At 45.7% G+C, this 22498-nt stretch overlaps 1 protein-coding gene and 1 long non-coding RNA gene across 2 annotated transcripts; both read left to right on the top strand.

The window, feature by feature from the left end:
- Positions 1 to 649: 649 nt before the first annotated feature.
- On the top strand, positions 650 to 1249 carry LOC119305278. The gene is made up of 2 exons (XR_005148596.1): positions 650 to 871; positions 966 to 1249. It is a non-coding gene; the product is annotated as an uncharacterized LOC119305278 (long non-coding RNA).
- Positions 1250 to 3701: 2452 nt separating this feature from the next.
- LOC119307739 (receptor-like protein kinase FERONIA) lies at positions 3702 to 6999 on the top strand. The gene is made up of 3 exons (XM_037583821.1): positions 3702 to 3842; positions 4126 to 6806; positions 6926 to 6999. The coding sequence occupies exons 2-3, from the start codon at positions 4318 to 4320 to the stop codon at positions 6927 to 6929; spliced, it is 2493 nt and encodes an 830-aa protein (XP_037439718.1). The 5' UTR covers positions 3702 to 3842; positions 4126 to 4317; the 3' UTR covers positions 6930 to 6999.
- The last annotated feature ends 15499 nt before the right edge of the window (positions 7000 to 22498 follow it).

The raw sequence follows: 22498 nt of genomic DNA, 5'->3' as shown, positions 1-22498 counted from the left end.
GATAGTTGCCGCATGTAATCAAACTGTAGTTGCCGTGTGTGATTAACTACTTGCCACACATGGTCAAACAGTAGTTGCCATGTGTGTTTGCCTAGTTGCCACGTGTGGTCCAACCATAGTTGCCATGTATAATTAATCACAGTTGCCATGTGTGTTTATCTGGTTGCCACATATGCGCAACTGCAGTTACCGTCTAGCAAAAGAATCACAGTTGCCATGTTTGTTTACTTAGTTGCCACGTTCGCGTAATTGCAGTTGCCATCCACAGCGTAGGAGTGTCATGTGGACGAAAATCAGTTTGCCCACATGCGCATGGACTAGGTGGTGGCTGTGTGGGCAGAAACTAGTTCGCCCACACAGGGCAGCTGGCAACAGCGTGATACGGGGCGTGTGGCCAAACTCTCCAACGCACATACACCAGCCCCGTCCTACGTGGCACACCAAATCCACATTTTCGTGTCAAGATTCGTGCAAAAGACATTCAACGACCATCCAAACGTGTGGGCGAGTTGAAGAACGCCCACATGTGTGGGCATTAGTGTTTCCGTAAAATAATTGATGCGAGTATCATAACAGTGAAACGGTTCATAAATTGGACGCTCAATTTAAGAGACATTTCGTTGTGAGAATCAAACATCGAAAGAGAAAACCCTTTTTTTTATTTGCCGTACCACGAGGCCTGTCCCTGGCCCAAGCCCAAGCGAGATCCGACGACGGCCGAGCGAGCCGATCCCCAATCCGGGAGAACGCCGGCGATTCCGTCCATCCTCCGTCGCTCCATAGCCGTACGATCCACATAGTGCCGCGGCGGAGTGGCCAGCCGGCCGGCCGGCCGGGGGACTGGCAACGAGAGAGGATGAGGGAGAATCAGGTGTCATACACTTTGGAGGAATGTTTTTTCCCCTCCTTTTTATTGGGCAATTCGCAAGGTTTCATCTTCTTCATAGCCTTCTATCTTCTTGCAGCAAACAGATCGAGGGGCTCGGCTGGCTAGCGCCGGTCGAATAGGAAGCCTACCTGACTGTCAGATAGGAAGCCTGAACATGTACTACTTGACTGTCAGATAGCAAGGTAGCATCTTCCTACTGGAGCGCTCTAGCAGCAAGCACTTCTATCATCGGCAAAAACCGACTCCGCATTCGACAGTTGCTTTTAATGAAAACTCCCCTGTGGGTATTTGTGCTCTGAAGCACCAAACTAGTCCCGCTAAATTGTAATTACTGAGTAACGCTAAATAACATTCTTGCTATGTACTCCCTTAAACTAATATAAGAGCGTTTAGATCACTAAAATAGTAGTGATCTAAACGCTCTTATATTAGTTTACAGAGGGAGTACCACCATAGTGTTAGAAAACATTTAATGGCTAATGGCAGAGGTTACCACAATTCCAGAAGTAGAGAGAATATTAAGCTAGTGGCGTCAAGGATTCATATCTCTATTCCCTACTCCCTAGTGTCATTATGGATGGTTTTGTAAACAAAATTATCTGACCGTTCTGGTCTGAAAGCAAGCAAAAATAGAAAGAAAAAACATAGGGTATAATATTTTGTTTTTCTTTAGGCTTTAGCGAGATAATGTGTAGCTGTATTGGTATGATGAAATTTAGTGTGGAAGAAGAAGAAGGAATCTACAGCCCCACAAAGTGCACCACACACCAAAAGAAAGGTAAAAAGAAGCAAAGCTACCGGTACCAGATCCAGAGGACATACGACTTGCTTCACCTCAGAAGAAGAGCATCAATTCACACAGAATTCATGATATGCCTCGCCTCAGCAAAGAAGAAAAGCAAGACTATATTCATTGCCGCCTCTCGACCAAATATTATTTCTTGCTACGTACCACCATAGTGTTAGAAAACAGTTAATGGGTATGTATGCCTTGCTTCACCTCATAAAAAGACCGTATGCCTCGCCTCAGCGAAGAAGATAATCAAGATTATTAATTCAGACCATGACACTCGATAAACACTACTCTTTCAGTACTGTTGGTCCAATTTATCTTCTCTAAAAGTTCGCTTTTGTTTCTTTTTCTGATTCGTGCCAACGCTGAAAGCTACAGCACCTATCAAAGTCCTGTGTTCACACACACAAAAAAAATTAGTACGAAAGGCCTGGTCACATCAATAAATACCTGGCCTACGTATTACTCCCTCCGTTGATACGCTTTTTAATTCCCTTGCACTTCTTCTTCTTCATAAAGCCCGTACGTCTCCCTCCCGAGCCGCCCCCTGTGTGGGCGACCGGGAGGTCCCAGATCCCATCGCCGCCGAACCTCCCCCACTCCTCCTCCTCCTCCCTCGCCGCCGCCCAAGGGCGCGGCCAGGCTAAGCCTAGCCGTCGCCGGCGGCGGCGGGGACTCAGGCCCTCTCGCTCGGGTGGGGCTGGCGCGGGCCGGCGCCGCCGGACCGGAGCGTGGCGGCGGGCCGGTCGCCACGGCGGGTGGTGGCGGCGCCTCGGCGACGTCGATTTTCCGTGGCAGGAGGCCTTGCGATCTGGTGCGTTGCGGCCGTCAGGGACGGCGGCGGCGTGAACGGATTGGTTCACGGCGGCGCGGCCGGATTGATCGCTGGTCGGCCGTCGGCATGGTGGTGGGTGCGACTCGTCGGCAGCTGGGCAGATCTGCGGGATTGTACCCTTGTCTGGCCCTTGACAGCGCGGGCAACTACGGGGGAAACCCCAGATCTCCTTGGGATCGAGCGATGGCGGCGCTTTTGCGTCGTAGTCCCTCTTTAGGGCATTGTTTTGGAGTTTGCTCCGGTTGAAGGGACCAGCGACGTCGGCGGCGCACGTCTGGTGGAGCAACTGCCGATGAAAATCGCGCCGACTACGGCCATGGCGGACGATGGCGGCGTCCTAGATGTCGTTCCCTTGTCGAGGCATCGTCGTTGCAGTCTGCGTCATCACGCTCGGGATGCTCCGGGGGAAACCCTAGATCTGGGTCTTCCGGATCGGACGATGATGGCGTTTTATCGCTTTCCCTCCTGGGGGCATCGTTTTGGAGTAAGTGCTGGCTGGGGGGATGGTGGAGCGGTGCTTCATCTCACACATCGATGGCGGCGGATATCGGCAGCATGACGCTGTGGAGGCTCGGAGTCCGATGCACGGAGATGGACACGCGTAGGAGGAGGTTGCTGTCTGGCGTCATGGTGACGTCGATGGCAGAGTGGCCAGACAAGGTAGAAGCCTCAATATGATCTGAAGACGGACCTATGGAAGATGGCGGCGACGACACACGAGTGCGTCTGACCGGATTGTGCTCCAGACCCGGTATGTGGCTCGGCTGGGGCTTCCGAATATGTTTCAGCTTCCGGCTTTTGATGTTAGGCTTAGGTGAGTGGTTTGGGTAGTGGCCCAGCTAGCACCCCTTCATCATTTTGGATAGGAGTAGCGGCATGTGTTGCCAAGATGGTGGATTCAGGCACATTGTTGTAATACTTTGTAAGGTCCTCGAGAATAATCAATAAAGTGGCCGTATGCATCTCCCAGATGCAGAGGCCGGGGGTCATCCTCCTTTTCTAAAAAAAACATCAATAAATACCTTGGTCAAAGTATTAATAGGAAAATTGGCACATCAATATATGGATGCATGCATGCTTGGTCAATCCCGCCAGCGCAGAAAGTCTCCCAGCTACAGCGCCTACGATGTGGGCTGGAGCTGCCATTTTTCTCAAATGGGAGAAAGAAACAGAGCAACTTCATACATATGCTTTCTTGATACTAGCCTTCTAGGTCGTTCAGGCGGACAGTGCATACATGTTCGACTTTGGCGGCGCCCATGCTCGGGCCTTGATCTCTCCTCAGTCCTCACACACGAGCTCGATCGGTCTTCCTGCTCCTTCAGGTAACCATGAAAGGAATCCCTGTTCTCAATCTTTTTCTGCTCCTTTATCCTACTTGATATGCATTTTTGGGCTTCCAATATGTCTAGTTTTCACTCCTAGTTTGGCCAAGTTTACTCTGTTCATCCACGATCCTAGCAAGAAGATTCATTTTGCTAAGCTTCTTGCAATTATTAGTATTGTTTTGTTACTCAAAGATGTGGATGTTCTGCTTTGCATCCATCAGCTGATGTTCATATTTCCATGATTCAGTCTACTGGATAACTTTTTTTTCTATGCTTGCAGGTTGTGTGGCTCTCTAGGTGTATCTTTGTCACTAAACAAGAGCACTATCCTCCATTTTTTCACATTTTCTCGCTCCAAATCCCATCAAGAAAATCACAATGTTCTTGTACTATGTAACTGCTCCTAGAGACACCCTATAGTAAAACTGAAATCTCCATTCTTTTTCCATGGTACACCAATCACCGCAATATAATGGTGTTCCCAACCCTACCAGGTACCCTCATGTTGTTAGTTCTCTTTCCAATTGCCATGGTGGCTGATAATGATTCCATGGACTCTGGCCTCATCCTCCTAAATTGCGGAGGATCAGGGCAAGAGGTTGATAGTGGTGGTCGTACTTGGGACGGGGACAACGGCTCCAAGTTCACACCATCTGTGGAAGGAGTTGCAGCCAGTGCTTCATACCAAGACCCTTCCCTCCCCTCCATGGTCCCTTACATGACTGCACACATCTTCACTTCAAATTACACCTATTCCTTCCCCGTTAGACCAGGCCGCATGTTCTTACGTCTTTACTTCTATCCAGTTGCTTATGGAAACTATGTTAACCCCGATGCCATTTTTGGTGTCATGGCAGAAAATCTTGTCCTCTTAAATGGTTACAATGCTTCGCAAACAGCTCAAGCAATCAATTATGCCTACCTTGTCCGTGAGTTCTCGTTGAATGTTTTTTCACATAGCTTGGACCTCACCTTTTCACCATCAGCATTTCAGAATGGTTCATATGCATTTATCAATGGCATTGAGATTGTGCCCACGCCTGACATCTTCACAACACCTGACGCAACTTTTGTCCATGGTGATTACATAGCACCATTCACATTTTTCGCTAACACAGCCTTCCAGACTATGTACCGGCTCAATGTCGGGGGCCAAGCCATTTCCCCGAAAGATGACACGGGCTATTATCGCTCATGGGACGATGATTCCCCATACATATATGGTGCCGGCTATGGGGTGACCTACTCCAAAGATCCTAATGTGACCATCATGTATACACCCACAGTGCCGAATTACACAGCGCCACTTGATGTCTATGGTACAGCTCGGTCGATGGGGCCAGATCCACAGCTCAACCTCAACTACAACCTTACATGGATTTTGCCGGTTGATGCCGGATTCGTGTACCTCCTAAGGTTCCATCTCTGTGAGATTCAGTCTACTTTTACCTTGCAAAATCAGAGGACTTTCTACATCTACATCAACAACCAGACAGCGTGTGACCCCATGGATGTAATCTTCTGGAGCGGAGGAATTGGTAGACCAATATACAAAGACTATGTTATCGTGGCTAGTGGTTCCGGTCAGGTGGACATGTGGATTGCACTGCACCCTTATATTTCAAGTAGATCACAATATTATGATGCAATACTGAATGGTCTTGAGGTCTTTAAGCTACAGGGTCACGGATCGAACAATCTTGCTGAGCTCAATCCTCCAATTCCACAAAAGCTTGATGTGGATCCTAATAGGCTGTCTAGCGGTGTACGAAAATCCAAAGGTGACATACTAGCAGCCATCGGTGGCGGATTTGCTTTGATGTTGATTGTTCTTTTCAGTATGTGTGTTATCTGCAGACGGAAGAAGGTCGTGAAGATTTCTTGCAAAACCAGCTATGCATATCGGAATCGTCCCACATGTGATCTTGTCCATCACTTCTCATTTGAAGAAATTCAACTTGCCACCAAAGATTTTGATGAAGCACATATCATCGGCAGAGGCGGTTTTGGGAACGTCTACAGCGGTGAGATAGATGGAGGGACAAAGGTGGCGATCAAGCGACTCAACCAGGAATCCCAACAAGGCATTCATGAGTTCCAGACTGAACTCGAGATGTTGTGCCATTTCCGCCATGGCCACCTTGTATCTTTGATTGGCTACTGCAGGGACAAGAATGAGATGATTATGGTCTATGACTACATGCCTCATGGAACACTGCGTGAGCATCTGTACGGCACCAGAAACCCATCACTATCATGGAAGCAGCGCCTTAATATTTGCATCGGTGCAGCCCGAGGGCTGCATTACCTCCACACTGGTACAGAGCAAGGAATCATCCACCGCGACGTTAAGACCACCAACATCCTACTGGATGATAGGTTAATGGCGAAAGTTTCTGACTTTGGTCTATCTAGGGCATGTACAGACATTGACAATGCGCATGTGAGCACCGCAGTGAAGGGCTCCTTTGGATATTTTGATCCGGAATACTTCCTGCTGCGACGTCTCACCAAAAAATCAGATGTGTACTCCTTCCGGGTCGTGTTGTTGGAGATTCTGTGTGCACGCCCTGTGATAAACACTGAGCTCCCGGACGAGCAAGTGAGCTTGCGTGACTGGGCGCTATCTTGCCAAGAAAAAGGTGTACTCGAGAAGATTATTGACCCCTGTGTTAAGGAGGAGATCACCCCAAAATGCCTCAGGATATTTGCAGAGCTAGCGGAGAAATGTGTTGCTCATCGTAGCATCGATAGGCCATCAATGGGTGATGTACTCCAGAATCTGGAGGTCGCACTCAGGGTGCAGGACAGTAACAACTATGCCAGGGGGCCATCGTCTCTTCAGATCATCAGTCTAGTGAACTCATACAAATCATCAACCCACTCAATAACTGACATCGCTGCACAGGGAGACATTTTCAGATATTTTACATCTGGAAGGCCGATAAAAGCAAACTGCAGGTCAGGAATTTTATTTTATTTACATGTTCATCGTTGCCTAATCTGTATGTTCAATATAGTATATATGAGGCCATGTTCTAGTGACCTTGCATAATACTCTCAGATAATTTATTCTGCAGATAATAAAAGGACATGTCACATATTTTACACAAGTGAACCCTACAGGATGGAGACAAACATTTCAATGCAAAGGGACTATTCGTTGTCCCTTATCAGTGTATATAGTTAATCTGCTTTCTTAATCTCCTCCTGTCGATTCCATTCCATCTTATTAGTTACTGCACTGGTATGCTAGAGCCTTAATGCACTCTCCACCATTTTTGTTGGCTTGCCAGGAGTTGTGAAATGAGGAAGGAGGAGTAGCAGATTAAGGAGGCAAGAACTTTCATGGATCCAAGGATGTTTATGTTAAATTCCTGCTGATAGCTAGCCACGCAGAGTACAGCGTACCACTTGTCATCACCGGCATGGTTCGTCTGTACTACATGATGTTAATTATTAGCTAGGCTTGTGAATAGTGCAGAGTATATGAGGCCTGCAGCGATCAATATATCAACTTATTTACAATTGGCTCAGCAAGACAAAAATCTTGTAAAGGGATTGGTTCACAGGCAGGCAGTGAAGTGAAATGAGCCTGAAACATGGGTATCTTATCTTGCTACATGTTGTGTATACCTGTGGTTGTTGTCTTCCTTCTGTTGGGTGAACATGCATGCATGTTACTCCATCCGTTCCTAAATACAAGTCTTTTTAGAGATTTCATTATGAACCACATACGAAGCAAAATTAGTGAATATATGCTCTAAAATATGTCTATATATATCCGTATATTGTGTGTAGGGGAATCTTTAGAAAGATTTATATTTAGAAATGGACACTACTGGAATTTTCGTATATGCCGGGTGCCAGGCTCTTCGCCGAGAGCCAAAACGCGGGCACTCGGCAAAGTAAGAGACACTGAGCGTGACTCTCGACAAAAGGAGCACCTTGGCAAACACATGATATTGCCGAGAGTAGACCTCAGCAAAAAGGCAACACTCGGCAAAGGCACTATTTGCCGAGAGCCAAGCAGTGCCGCACGACAATGTTCTGCCATGTGGCACATCCGGCGGCGGTTAACGGCACGACCACGGTTTGACTTCTTTACCGAGAGCAGCTCTCGGAAAATTAACTGTTGCCTATTTGGTTCCACCTCGCCTACCTCTATACATTGTCCGATAGTCCAACCGTTGAATTAAACTTCGGTGTTCATAATTAATAATATGTGGCTTTATTATTCAACTGTACCTGTATAGAGTGCTGCTCTCGCTAAGGCAACAGTTGCTGAGAGTAGCTCTCGGTAAAGATAAAGCTCCCATCAAACTTTCCCGGTAGCGGCATGGGAAATCCTTTGTGATGTCCTTGCGGCATATGCTTAGGCCTTGCACAGAGGCCTTGCACAGACGAGGGAGAACCGGGTTACCGAAAGTACCTCGGTGGCATGCTTGATGCAACCATTGAAATCCTCAGACAATCGTATGATGCCGAAATTCCTCGCGAGCTAGCACGGTGTCATCACATGGCCCATGTAAGGTGTGGTAAAAGTTTGGGCGCGTTTCGAATAAGCCTCCCCTAAGGCCACTTGTAAACCGCACATTTTTCGGGAACGTGTCCGATTTGTGCAGGAAGTGTGGTCCTGTTGCTTCGTTGGCCTCGAAACTTCTCGTGCTCTCAAAGGAGGCAATCGCATGACAGGTGCCATGCCCCACATTTTTCGGGCACGCGTGCAATATTTGAGATTTTTTTTTGCTCTACTAGGGTTTCATCGCCGGAAATTGCAGATCTGCAAGGCGTTCCATCAAACTTTCCTGGTAGTGGCATGGGAAATCCTTTGTGATGTCCTTGCGGCATGCCTAGGCCTTGCACAGACGAGGGACGGGCATGCCCTGCCACCGGGTTACCGAAAGTACCTCGGTGGCATGCCTGATGCAACTGCTTGAAATCCTCGAAAAATTGTACAATGTCAAAATTCCTCGAGAGCTCGCACGGTGTCATCAAATGGCCCCTGTAGGGTGTGGTAAAACTTTGGGCGCGTTTCAAATAAGCCTCCCCTGAGGCCGCTTGTAAACCGCACCGTCTCCGAACTAGTCTATGGGTATCGAGAGGGAACTTGCCCGGTTTGTGCAGGAAGCGTGGGTCCTGTTGCTCCGTTGGCCTTGAAACTTCTCGTGCCCTCAGAGGAGGCAATATCATGACACATGCCACGCCTCCACATTTTTTCGGGCACGCGTGCTGTTGGGAATCGTTGCATGGAAAACAATATTTTTTCTACGCACCCGCAATGATCTATCCACGGAGATGCATAGCAACGAGGGGGAGAGTGTGTCTACGTACCATCGTAGACCGTAAGCGGAAGCGTTTCACAACGCGGTTGATGTAGTTGAACTTCTTCGCGCTTCAACCGATCAAGTACCGAATGCACGGCATCTCCGCGTTCTACACACGTTCAGCTCGGTGAAGTCCCTCGCCTTCTTGATCCAGCAAGACGCCGAGGTAGTAGATGAGTTCCGTCAGCACGACGGCGTGGTGACGGTGATGGTGAAGTGATCTCCGCAGGGCTTCGCCTAAGCACTACGAAAATATGACCGGGGGTGTAAACGATGGAGGGGGCGCTGCACACGGCTAGGCAATTGTCTGGGGTGTGCTAGGCACCCCCCTCCCCCCCCCCACACACATATATATATATATATAATATATATATATATATATATATATATATATATATATATATATTATAGGTAGGAGGAAGGAGGGAGCAGCCAGGAGGGCGCCCCAAGTAGGTTGAATCCTACTTGGGGTCCTCCCCAAGTGGTGCCCCCCCTTTCCTTATTTTTCGGAGAAGAAAGGAAAGAGGGGAAGAGAGAAGGAAGGGGAGGCTGAATCCTCCCCCCCCCCACACATATATATACATACATACATATATATATATAGGTAGGAGGAAGAAGGGAGCAGCCAGGAGGGCGCTCCAAGTAGGTCGAATCCTACTTGGGGTCCTCCCCAAGTGGTGCCCCCCTTTCCTTATTTGTCGGAGAAGAAAGGAAAGAGGGGAAGAGAGAAGGAAGGGGAGGCTGAATCCTCCCCCCTTTCCTTCCCCACTTGGTCGGCTGCCATGGGGGGCGCGCCAGCCCCTTGTGGGCTGGTGTGCTCCCCTCTTGTGGCCCAATAGGCCCAATACTCTCCCGGGGGTGTCCGGTACCCCTTCCGGTACTCCGATGACTATCCGGTTTTCTCCGAAACACTTTCGGTGTTCGAATACCATTGTCCTATATATCAATCTTTACCTCTGGACCATTTCAAGACTCCTCGTCATGTCCGCGATCACATCCGGGACTCCGAACAACATTCGGTCACCAAATCATATAACTCATATAACACTATATCATCAACGAACATTAAGCGTGCGGACCCTACGGGTTCGAGAACTATGTAGACATGACCGAGACACCTCTCTGGTCAATAACTAATAGCGGAACCTGGATGCCCATATTGGCTCCTACATATTCTATGAAGATCTTTATCAGTTGAACTGTTATGACAACATACGTAATTCCCTTTGGCCATCGGTATGTTACTTGCCCGAGATTCGATCGTCGATATCTTCATACCTAGTTCAATCTCGTTACCGGCAAGTCTCTTTACTCGTTTCGTAATACATCACCTCGTGACTAACTCCTTAGTCATTTGCTTGCAAGCTTATGATGTGTATTACCGAGAGGGCCCAGAGATACCTCTCCGATACTCGGAGTGACAAATCCTAAGCTTGATCTATGCCAACTCAACAAACACCTTCGGAGATACCTGTAGAGCATCTTTATAATCACCCAGTTTTGTTGTGACGTATGATAGCACACAAGACATTCCTCCAGTATCCGGGAGTTTCATAATCTCATAGTCGAAGGAATATGTATTTGACATGAAGAAAGCAATAACAATAAAACTGAACAATCATAATGCTAAGCTAACGGATGGATCTTGTCCATCACATCATTCTCCTAATGATGTGATCCCTTTATCAAATGAAAACTCGTGTCCATGGTTAGGAAACCTTAACCATCTTTGATCAACGAGCTAGTCAAGTAGAGGCTCACTAGGGACACGGTGTTTGTTTATGTATTCACGCATGTATTTAGGTTTCCGATCAATACAATTCTAGCATGAATAATAAACATTTATCATGAATAAGTAAATATAAAATAACAACTTTATTATTGCCTCTAGGCCATATTTCCTTCACGTGCAATATTCGAGAAATTTATTGCTCTACTAGGGTTTCATCGCTGGAAATTGCAGATCAGCAAGGCGGCCGATCAAACTTTCTTGGTAACGGCATGGAAAATCCTTTGTGATGTCCTTGTGGCATGTCTAGGCCCTGCACAAACGAGGGAGGGGCATGACCTACCACTGAGTTACCGAGAGTACCTCGGTGGCATGCCTGATGCAACCGTTGAAATCCTTGAAAAATCGTACGACACCGAAATTCCTTGAGAGCTGGCATGATGTCATCACATGGCCCCTGTAGGGTGTGGTAAAAGTTTGGGCGCCTTTCGAATAAGCCTCCCTTGAGGACGCTTGTAAACCGCACCGTCTCCGAGCTAGTCTCTGGGTATCAAGAGGGAACATGTCTGGTTTGTGCAGGAAGTGCGGGTCCTGTTACTACGTTGGCCTCGAAACTTCTCGTGCTCTCAAAGGAGGCAATCGCATGACACATGCCACGCCCCCGCATTTTGCGGGCACGCGTGCAATATTTGAGAAATTTATTGCTTTGCTAAGGTTTCATTGCCGAAAATTGCAGATCAGCAAGGCGACACATGAAATCATGCCCAGTAGCGGGATGGGAAATCCTTTGTAATGTCCTTGCGGCATGCTAGGCCCTGCACAATGATATTACCGAGAGTGGCGCTCGACCCTCGTGTCATTTTCCAAGAGTTGCTCTCGGCAAAAGTGGAAGACCTAGATCTAGTTTTCACTTTTTTCGGGTGCTCCTCTCCGTAAAAGAAAACCTAGATCTAGGTTTGATTACGTTTCTGAGAGCCCCTCTCGGTAAAGAAAACCTAGATCTAGGGTTGATTTCTATTCCAAGTGCGGCGCCGACAAGCGCTTAGTAAAGGTAGCGTCGGCCACTTAAACTTATTCCCCCGATTGTTTCTTTTCCCTAAGCCACTCTCCCCTCCTTTGCTCCCTCCTCACCGACCAACGCCCTCCCCCTCCCCTGCCGGCCAGTGCCTCCCATCGGCCGGCGCCTCCCGTGGCCGTCTTCCTACCAGTCGGCACACCCCTCCCACCCCACGGCCCCCACGCCCGCACCCCGATCAGTCGGTGCCCCCACCCCGCGCCCCCACCACCACACCGAGACTGGTGTTGTGAGCTACTATACAAACGATTTTTAACCCCTTTTCATGATGGAATTTTAAACAGTCGCCTTGCTAGTGTGGGCGATAGGGGGTCCTTCCCACACGACCCAAAAACCGTCGGGGATAGGCCCTCTGGTCACACACGCTGCGCAAAATGAGCTCGTGTGCGATCGGGCCAGCCATCGCATACAATTATACAGGCCCAATCGTTTCCGTTCGTAAGTACATCCCACACAGTTAATCTCGGAGAAACTTTTCCCTTCATACGTACATCCCACACATTAATACAAGGAATACATTTCTGTTTGTATGTACATCCCACACAGTCAATCCAAGAAGAATGTTTCCGTTCCTATGTGTACATCCCACACGATGAATCCCAGACAAATGTTTTCGTTCGCATGTACATCACACACAATTTTCCCCATCAAATCGTATGTGATAGCGATGCCATAGCAGACGATATTAACAATTTTATCATTTGCATTATTCAATGCATCACGCACGCATGTGTAGAAGAAACAGTGTGGCATATGTTGTCCATCACAAACACTTTTTATGTGGAAAATATTTGCACAAGGTGGCCTTACGCAAATAGTTTTCAAGAGGAAGTCGTGTGTGATTGTTCATTGATCCAACATGTTTTCTTCCTAGAAACTGTGTGGGTTGTCCGAGGTCATCGCTGTAGGGGAACGTAGTATTTTAAAAAAAATCCTATGATCACGCAAGATCTATCTAGGAGAAGCATAGAACCGAGCGGGGAGAGTATGTCCATGTACCCTCGTAGACCGAAAGCGAAAGCGTTTAGTAACACGGTTGATGTAGTCGAACATCTTCGTGATCCAACCGATCAAGTACCGAACGCACGGCACCTCCGCGATTTGCACACGTTCAGCTCGGTGACGTCCCTCGAACTCTAAATCCAGCTGAGGCCGAGGGGGAGTTTCGTCAGCACGACGGCATGGTGACGTTGATGATGAAGTTACCGACGCAGCGCTTCGCCTAAGCACTACGACAATATGACCAAGGTGGAAAACTGTGGAGGGGGGCACCGCACACGGCTAAGAAATCAACTTGTATGTCTATGGGGTGCCCCCCTCCACCGTATATAAAGGAGTGGAGGAGGGGGTCGGCCGGCCTCATGGGGCGCGCCCCAAGGGGGGGAATCCTACTCCTACTCGGAGTAGGTTCCCCCTTTTCCTAGTCCAACTAGGAGGGGGAGGAAAGAGGAAGAGGGAGAGAAGGAAAGACCCCCCCTGATTCGGATTGGGACTGGGGGGCGCCTCCACTTGGCCGCCTCCTCCTCTCTTCCACTAGGGCCATGAAGGCCTATTAACCCCCCGGGGGGTTTCGGTAACCCACCGGTACTCCGGAAAATGCCTGAACCTATCTGAAACCTTTCCGGTGTCCAAACATAACCTTCCAATATATCAATCTTTATGTCTCGACCATTTCGAGACTCCTCATCATGTCTGTGATCTCATCCGGGCTCCAAACTACCTTCGGTACATCAAAACACATAAACTCATAATACCAATCATCATCGAGCGTTAAGCGTGCGGACCCTACGGGTTTGAGAACTATGTAGACATGACCGAGACTCATCTCCGTTCAATAACCAATAGCGGAACCTGGATGCTCACATTGGCTCCCACATATTCTACGAAGATCTTTATCGGTCAAACCGCATAACAACATACGTTGTTCCCTTTTTCATCGGTATGTTACTTGCCCGAGATTTGATCGTCGGTATCTCAATACCTAGTTCAATCTCGTTACCGGCAAGTCTCTTTACTCGTTCCGTAATGCATCATCCCATAACTAACTCATTAATCACATTGCTTGCAAGGCTTATAGTGATGTGCATTACCGAGAGGGCCCAGAGATACCTCTCCGACAATCAGAGTGTGAAAGCACAAGTGCCCCCTGGGTGATTTTGGTAATTAATGTCAACATATCTCTTGTTGGACTAATATTTTCATTGAGTATATTTCAGATAAGTCCAACAGTGGAGTGGCATGGACAAGAGAATGTGGAACCCCTTCAAGATGATAAGGACAAAGGATTGGCTCGAGCTCAAAGCTCAGGACTCTACATTTTTTATTTTAGTGATCCAAGATCACATTGAGTCCATAGGAAAAGCCAATACTATTAAGAGGGGATGAGGTGTTACTTAATGGCTTGCTTGCTCAAAGTGCTTAGTGATATGCTCCAAAGCCCTCAATCACTTTCTCACATCCACATATGTCCCAAACCAAAAGTCAAAATCGGCCCCACCAAAACTTTCTATCCGGCGCCACCGAGTTCTCTTGAAATAGCCACTACCAAAAACCCTAATCAATTCGGTCTCACCGATGGGATCTTGGTCTCACCGAGATGGGCTTGAAAACTCTCTGTTGCCTATTGCATTAATTTCGGTCTCACCGAAATATGAAATCTGTACCACCGAGTTTGCTTGGCCAACTCTCTGTTGTGCTTATTACCCAAATCGGTCGCACCGAGTTTGTGTTGTCGGTCCAACCGAGGTAAGGCTTTACCCTAACCCTAGCACATCGGTCCCACCGAGTTGATCATGTTGGTCCCACCAAAAATCCTAACATTCACATTTTGAACTAAATCGGTCTGACCGAGTTTTCTGATTCAGTCACACCGAGTTTGGTGATTTGTGTGTAACGGTTAGATTTTGTGTGGAGGCTATATATACCCCTCCACCCACTCTTCATTCATGGAGAGAGTCATCAGAACGTGCCTGCATTTCCATTACCCAGTTTCTGAGAGAGAGAGCCACCTACTCATGTGTTGAGACCAAGATATTCCAATCTAACCATATGAGTCTTGATCTCTAGCCTTCCCCAAGTTGCTTTCCACTCAAATCATCTTTCCACCAATCCAATCCTATGAGAGTGAGTTGAGTGTTGGGGAGACTATCATTTGAAGCACAAGAGCAAGGAGTTCATCATCAACACACCATCTATTACCTCTCGGAGAGTGGTGTGTCCTAGATTGGTTAGGTGTCACTTGGGAGCCTCCGTCAAGATTATGGAGTTGAACCAAGGAGTTTGTACGGGCAAGGAGATAGCCTACTTCATGAAGATCTACCCTAGTAAGGCAAGTCCTTTGTGGGCGATGGCCATGGTGGGATAGACAAAGTTGCTTCTTCATGGACCCTTCGTGGGTGGAGCCCTCCGTGGACTCGTGCAACCGTTACCCATCGTGGGTTGAAGTATCCATCAACGTGGATGTATGATAGCACCACCTATCGGAACCACGACAAAAACATCCGTGTCTCCAATTGCGTTTGCACACTTCAATCCCATCCTTTTACATTCTTGCAAGTTGCATGCTTTACTTTCCGCTGCTCATATACTCTTTGCATGCTTGCTTGATATGTATTGTGAATGTTTGAACTTGTGCTAAAACTCCACTTCAACTTAAAGAATTTAAAAACTGCAACTTTTCTTGCTAAGAGTCTATTCACCCCCCTCTAGACACCTCTTCTCGATCCTTTCAATTTGTATCAGAGCTTTGGTCTCCATTGCTTTGGTTTAATCACCATGGAGGAAGATGGATGAGTCTACGTTGGGGAGTCTTAGACGTAGAGTACCTATTCTTGATGGAGAGTTCTTTCATGAGTGGAAAAATGAGATGCTTGAGATTTTCAATGAATATCATTTGAACAAGTACATTACTAGCCCTTGTGCACCTCATGTTGATCCTTTGCATCCTACCCTTGATGAATCTATTGACATGATCCGCAACCTTAGGACTGTTAATCTTATCACTAGAGGCTTACCTAGAAACTTGATTGGATGTTTACCTACTCTTGATTGTGCCTACACTATATGGAGATTTCTTGAGGAATGATTCCCAAATTATTCCTTGAAAAATCTAGACGAAATTCTCCATAATTGCCTTGAGTAAGATGAGTACTAGTGATCCTAATTTTGATGATTGTCTATTTGAGCTTCGTGATCTCATGCGTGCCAAAGGAGATGTTGGAATTATTAGCAATATCATTTCCGAAGTCATTAGAATTCATAGAGATGAACATTGTTACGGTCATACTTCTAATGAATTACCCTCTCTAGGAGTTGATAAACTACAAGACGATATAGAACATGGATACTATGATGAGGATGATGATAGTGATTATGATCTTGATGATTCGATGAGACACTTTGGTCTTATGGCCAATCTTCGCGGCTACATGGCTGGAGGAAAGGAATGGGTCCTTGATAGTGGATGTACTGATCATATGACCGGAGACAAGGATATGTTTCATGAGCTTGTTGAAAATGACAGCCCTCGAAAGTATGTCACTTTTGGTGATGACTCAAAGGGTAAGGTGGTTGGCCTCGGTAAGGTGGCCATCTCACATGATAGCTCCATACAAAATGTCATGCTCGTTGAATCTCTTGGGTATAATTTACTTTCAGTATCTAGACTTGCTGATTTTGGTTTCAACGTTCTTTTTACTGAAGTAGATTGCCAAGTGTTTCATAGAGATAATCATAAAATGGTCTTTACTGGTATACGTAGAGGTGATCTTTACATTGTCGATTTCACTAAAAAGGCTCAACCTAGAACTTGCTTAATTGCTAAATCCTCAAAAGGCTAGTTGTGGCATAGAAGGTTAGGTCATGTGGGCATGCGAAATCTTGATAAGCTTATTAAAGGTGATCATATCCTTGGAGTGAAAGATGTTATATTTGACAAGGATAGACTTTGTAGTTCTTGTCAAGCAGGAAAACAGGTTGGAGGAAGTCACCCCGTGAAGAACATTATGACCACAAGAAGACCGCTCGAGCTACTTCATATGGATCTCTTTGGTCCCAATGCCTACAAGAGTCTCGGTGGTAACTCATTTGGTCTAGTCATAGTTGATGATTTTTCAAGATTTATGTGGGTGTTCTTTCTTGATGATAAATCGCAGGTCCAAAAGATCTTCAAAAACTTCGCTAGGAAGGCCCAAAATCAATTTGAAGTGAAGATCAAGAAGGTTCGCAGCAACAATAGAACAGAGTTCAAGAACGCAAATGTGGACACCTTTCTTGACGAAGAAGGGATTTCACACAAGTTCTCGGCTACGTACACGCCTCAACAAAATGGAGTTGTTGAGAGGAAGAACCGGACTCTTATTGAGATGGCAAGAACGATGCTTGATGAGTACAAGACTCCAAAACACTTTTGGGTAGAAGTGGTTGAGACAGCTTTTCATGCAACAAATCGCTTATATCTTCACAAGCTACTCGGCAAGATGGCATACGAGCTTCTCACCGGAGATAAAGATCCTTCGGAAGCAATCCAAGACTTGTCTATTGGCAAGATTTGTCCAACGGAGGTGAAGGAGAGTACCTCGTCTGTCCAAGTGGAAGCTACTACCTCACGACAAGGTGAACCAAGAGTTGATACGAAAGCATCCACAAGTGGGACACACCAAGACGAACAAAACGAGGAAGTACACCAAGATGAACATCAACAACCTCCTTCTCCATCGCGACAAGAGAACACCAACGCCAACAATGAAGAAGGCCAAGAAGAAGAAGGAGATGATGAAGAAGATGTTCCACCCCGACCCAAGCAAAAGCTCCCACGACTTCGAGCAAGAGTCGCCAAAGACCACCCCATCGAGCAAATCTACAACGATATCCAAACCGGGAGAATCACTCGCTCTAAAACTCATTTGGACAACTTTTGTGAACATTACTCATTCATCTCTAGTATTGAACCTATGAAGGTTGAAGAAGCATTGGAAGATCCGGATTGGATAAATGCCATGCATGAAGAGCTACACAACTTTGAGAGAAACCAAGTGTGGACATTGGTCGAGAAGCCCGACAACAACCACAACATCATCACTACCAAATGGGTGTTTTGCAACAAGCAAGATGAAGATGGTCAAGTCGTCCACAAAAAAGCTCGTCTAGTCACCCAAGGCTACACTCAAGTCGAAGGTATGGACTATGGTGAGACATATGCCCCCATTGCTAGACTTGAGTCCATCCGCATCTTACTTGCCTATGCTAATCACCATGATATCACTTTATACCAAATGGACATTAAAAGTGCTTTTCTAAATGGTGAAATTGAGGAGGAAGTTTATGTTAAACAACCTCTCGGCTTTCTCAATCCTAAGAAACCCGATCATGTTTACAAACTTCACAAAGCTCTTTATGGTCTTAAACAAGCTCCTAGAGCATGGTATAAATGCTTGACCAAGTTCCTTATTGAAAAAGGCTTTGAAATTGGTAAAATAGATTCTACTCTTTTTACTAAAAGGGTTAATGGAGAATTATTTGTGTGCCAAATTTATGTTGATGATATTATATTTTGTTCTACTAGCCCTCATTTTAGTGAAATGTTTGGAAAGCTAATGTCGGAGAAGTTTGAGATGTCTATGATGAGTGAACTCAAATTCTTTCTTGGTTTGCAAATCAAGCAAACTAAGGAGGGTACCTTTGTCTCTCAAACAAAGTACACCAAGGACTTTTTCAAGAAGTTCAATGTGCAAGAATGCAAAGGTATGAGTACACCCATGCCTACTAGTGGACATCTTGATTTGACTAAAGATGGTGAACCAGTTGATCAAAAAGTTTACCGCTCTATGATTGGTTCATTGTTATATCTATGTGCCTCTCGTCCCGGTATTATGCTAAGTGTGTGCATGTGTGCACGATATCAAGCGGCCCCTAAAGAATGTCATCTTAAGGCTGTGAAAAGGATAGTGAGATACTTAATACATACACCAAATTTTGGCATTTGGTATCCTAAGAGGTCCTCTTTTGATCTTGTTGGCTATTCCAACTCGGACTATGCCGGAGACAAGGTTGATAGAAAGTCCACTTTGGGTACTTGTCAATTTCTTGGTAGATCTCTTGTGTCTTGGTCTTCCAAGAAACAAAACTCAGTATCCTTATCCACCGCCGAAGCGGAATACATTGCCGCCGGTTCATGTTGTGCTCAATTACTTTGGATGACCCAAACTCTTAAATTATGGCATATATGTGAAACATGTTCCTTTGCTTTGTGACAATGAAAGTGCTATTAAGATTGCTCACAACCTTGTGCAACATTCTCGAACTAAGCATATTGAAGTTCATCATCATTTCATTCGAGATCATGTTGCTAAAGGGGATATTGATCTTAAGCATCTTCGTACCGATAAGCAATTGGCGGATATATTCACCAAGCCACTTGATGAGAAAGCATTTGCCGGTTGAGAGGTGAATTGAACATCATTGATGCTTCAAACTTGGAGTAGGAACTCCATTTGGATACATGCAAGGCATGAGCCTTTGACTAAACCTTGATATTTCTCTTATGATGATATTCATATGTCTTGGATATACTTGCACCCTTGCATGCTATCTAACCCTTGTAGGTACTTGGATGAATCTGAATCCATGAGATTCCAACTCACTCACATCTTGAGCAATCTCTACATCACCAAGTCTCTACAAAAAGGTGGTTGATGACAAGGAAGCACGAAACCCTTCAACATATCCTTTGACATATTCTATATATCAAACCTCATTTGGTATCAAGTTTCATGATTGTCATTTTGGATACGCAAGTGCTATTCCTTGCAAGACTAACCCATGTAGGTAGATGAACTCCAATTACAAGTGGTGCTCCCAACTTTTGATGAGCTACATCAACCTTGAACATCCCACACAAGTTCAACTACATGATCAAGATCAACACCACCACCCAAGGTATGTTATTCCATCTTAGATAAGCTTTACTCCAAGTCATGGGCCAAAGCAACTCAACAAGATGTGAATACATCAAAATGCTTTAACGAAAAATGGTAACCCCATTTTGAGATTAAACGATGAGTATGACCTATGATCAAGTGATCTCACTTGACTCCTAAGTCAATATACTCTAACATAGGTGACTTTGTCGCCGACCAATTCTAGATGAAGTTCTCTTGTGTTTCTCCGTGCTCTTGCATTTGACTCATGCATATTTGTTTCCCCTTTCAAAAAAACTTCATCTAGATTTCTTTTCTTTTTATTTCTGTTCTGCATTCCCTGCATCCAATTCATTGCAAATATTTGTGAGATCTTATTTGCCTAGTGAGCTGAGGTGACAAGTGCTTTCTCTGTGATGAACTCGGTCACACCGATCTGTTGCTTTCGGTCCAACCGAAGCACACAACTCGGTGCCACCGATTTCACTGCAGACAAAACAACTTGCCACTTGATCCTGCATTCCTTTTTTTCTCCAGCTCCACTCAATGATGTTTGTCCTCTACCAGCATCACATTAAACATGCTTCTTTGCTCTGTGACTCAAGGACCAAAGCCATTTGTAACAAAAATCCAGAAGAGCCCTTCTTGGAAATTGATGTCAAAGAGGGATAGAGAGATCACATCAAAGCTTAATCACTTTGACAGGGGGAGAGAGTTCTTCAACAGGGAGAAAGAGGAATCACATCAAAGTCCCCAGATGCTTGGTGTTCAAGAGGAGAGAAGTCACATGTCTTTAAGAGGGGAAAGACATGTTCATATTTGGTTGTTTGCATTTGCTCTGATTTTCTTTACTTTTCTTTGCTCTGATTTTCTGTTCCCTATCTTCTCCTAGTATCCCATGCAAGATTCAGGGGGAGCAAGACATCTAAGGGAAGGAAATCTTCGAATTCATTGCATATCTTTACCTTTGGGGACATGTCTATATCTAAGAGTATCCAGTGCTCACACTCTACAGGTCATCCCAATCTTGGTACTCTTGTGGTCCTTTTTGTTTGCTCTGGCTAGTAGATGTATCTGTATTATCTAACCTTGTCTACTTAGGTTCATCCCTTTCTAAGCCAACTCAAGACCACAAGGTAAGTATATGCATCACACTCATGTGCATGAGGATTTCTTGCTGATGTACGTACTGTTTGCAAAAAGGACTCATGAGCATGAAGGTACATTTCCTATATTCACATCTTTTGCTCTGATGCATATAGCCAAGATACATGTAACTCATTGCTTGCTCTGTCATGATTATGCACTCATATGCTCTTATGTTCCATATTCACATCATTGCATACATATAGGGGGAGCTTGTGCATGTTACATGTCTTTCCAAAGCTTTACTTGTTATTCTCTATATCTTTATCTAAAGCTTTGATGTATGTTGTCATCAATTACCAAAAAGGGGAGATTGAAAGCACAAGTGCTCCCTGGGTGATTTTGGTAATTAATGTCAACATATCTCTTATTGGACTAATACTTTCATTGAGTATATTTCAGATAAGTCCAACAGTGGAGTGGCATGGACAAGAGGATGTGGAACCCCTTCAAGATGATAAGGACAAAGGATTGGCTCAAGCTCAAAGCTCAGGACTCTACATTTTTTATTTTAGTGATCCAAGATCACATTGAGTCCATAGGAAAAGCCAATACTATTAAGAGGGGATGAGGTGTTGCTTAATGGCTTGCTTGCTCAAAGTGCTTAGTGATATGCTCCAAAGCCCTCAACCACTTTCTCACATCCACATATGTCCCAAACCAAAAGTCAAACTCGGCCCCACCAAAACTTTCTATCCGGCGCCACCGAGTTCTCTTGACATAGCTACTACCAGAAACCCTAATCAATTCGGTCTCATCGATGGGATCTCGGTCTCACCGAGATGGGCTTGCAAACTCTCTGTTGCCTATTGCATTAATTTCGGTCTCACCGAAATATGAAATCTGTACCACCGAGTTTGCTCGGCCAACTCTCTGTTGTGCTTATTACCCAAATCGGTCGCACCGAGTTTGTGTAATCAATCCAACCGAGATAAGGCTTTACCCTAACCCTAGCACATCGGTCCCACCGAGTTGATCATGTCGGTCCCACCAAATATCCTAACGTTCACATTTTGAACTAAATCGGTATGACCGAGTTTTCTAATTTGGTCACACCGAGTTTGGTGATTTGTGTGTAACAGTTAGATTTTGTGTGGAGGCTATATATACCCCTCCACTCACTCTTCATTCATGGAGAGAGCCATGAGAACGTGCCTACATTTCCATTACCCATTTTCTGAGAGAGAGCCACCTACTCATGTGTTGAGACCAAGATATTCCAATCCAACCATATGAATCTCGATATCTAGCCTTCCCCAAGTTGCTTTCCACTCAAATCATCTTTCCACCAAATCCAATCCTATGAGAGTGAGTTGAGTGTTGGGGAGACTATCATTTGAAGCACAAGAGCAAGGAGTTCATCATCAACACACCATCTATTACCTCTCGGAGAGTGGTGTCTCCTAGATTGGTTAGGTGTCACTTGGGAGCCTCCGTCAAGATTGTGGAGTTGAACCAAG

This window comes from Triticum dicoccoides, chromosome 5B (genome assembly GCF_002162155.2).
Source record: "Triticum dicoccoides isolate Atlit2015 ecotype Zavitan chromosome 5B, WEW_v2.0, whole genome shotgun sequence".
Classification (NCBI taxonomy): domain Eukaryota; kingdom Viridiplantae; phylum Streptophyta; class Magnoliopsida; order Poales; family Poaceae; genus Triticum; species Triticum dicoccoides.
The sequence above is the reverse complement of the archived record's forward strand: the minus strand, read 5'-3'. Positions and strand labels throughout refer to the sequence as shown.

What these genes read in the sequence shown, in the direction of transcription:
- LOC119307739 (XM_037583821.1), top strand. Translation starts at nt 4,318, where the DNA reads ATGGTGTTCCCAACCCTACCAGGTACCCTCATGTTGTTAGTTCTCTTT.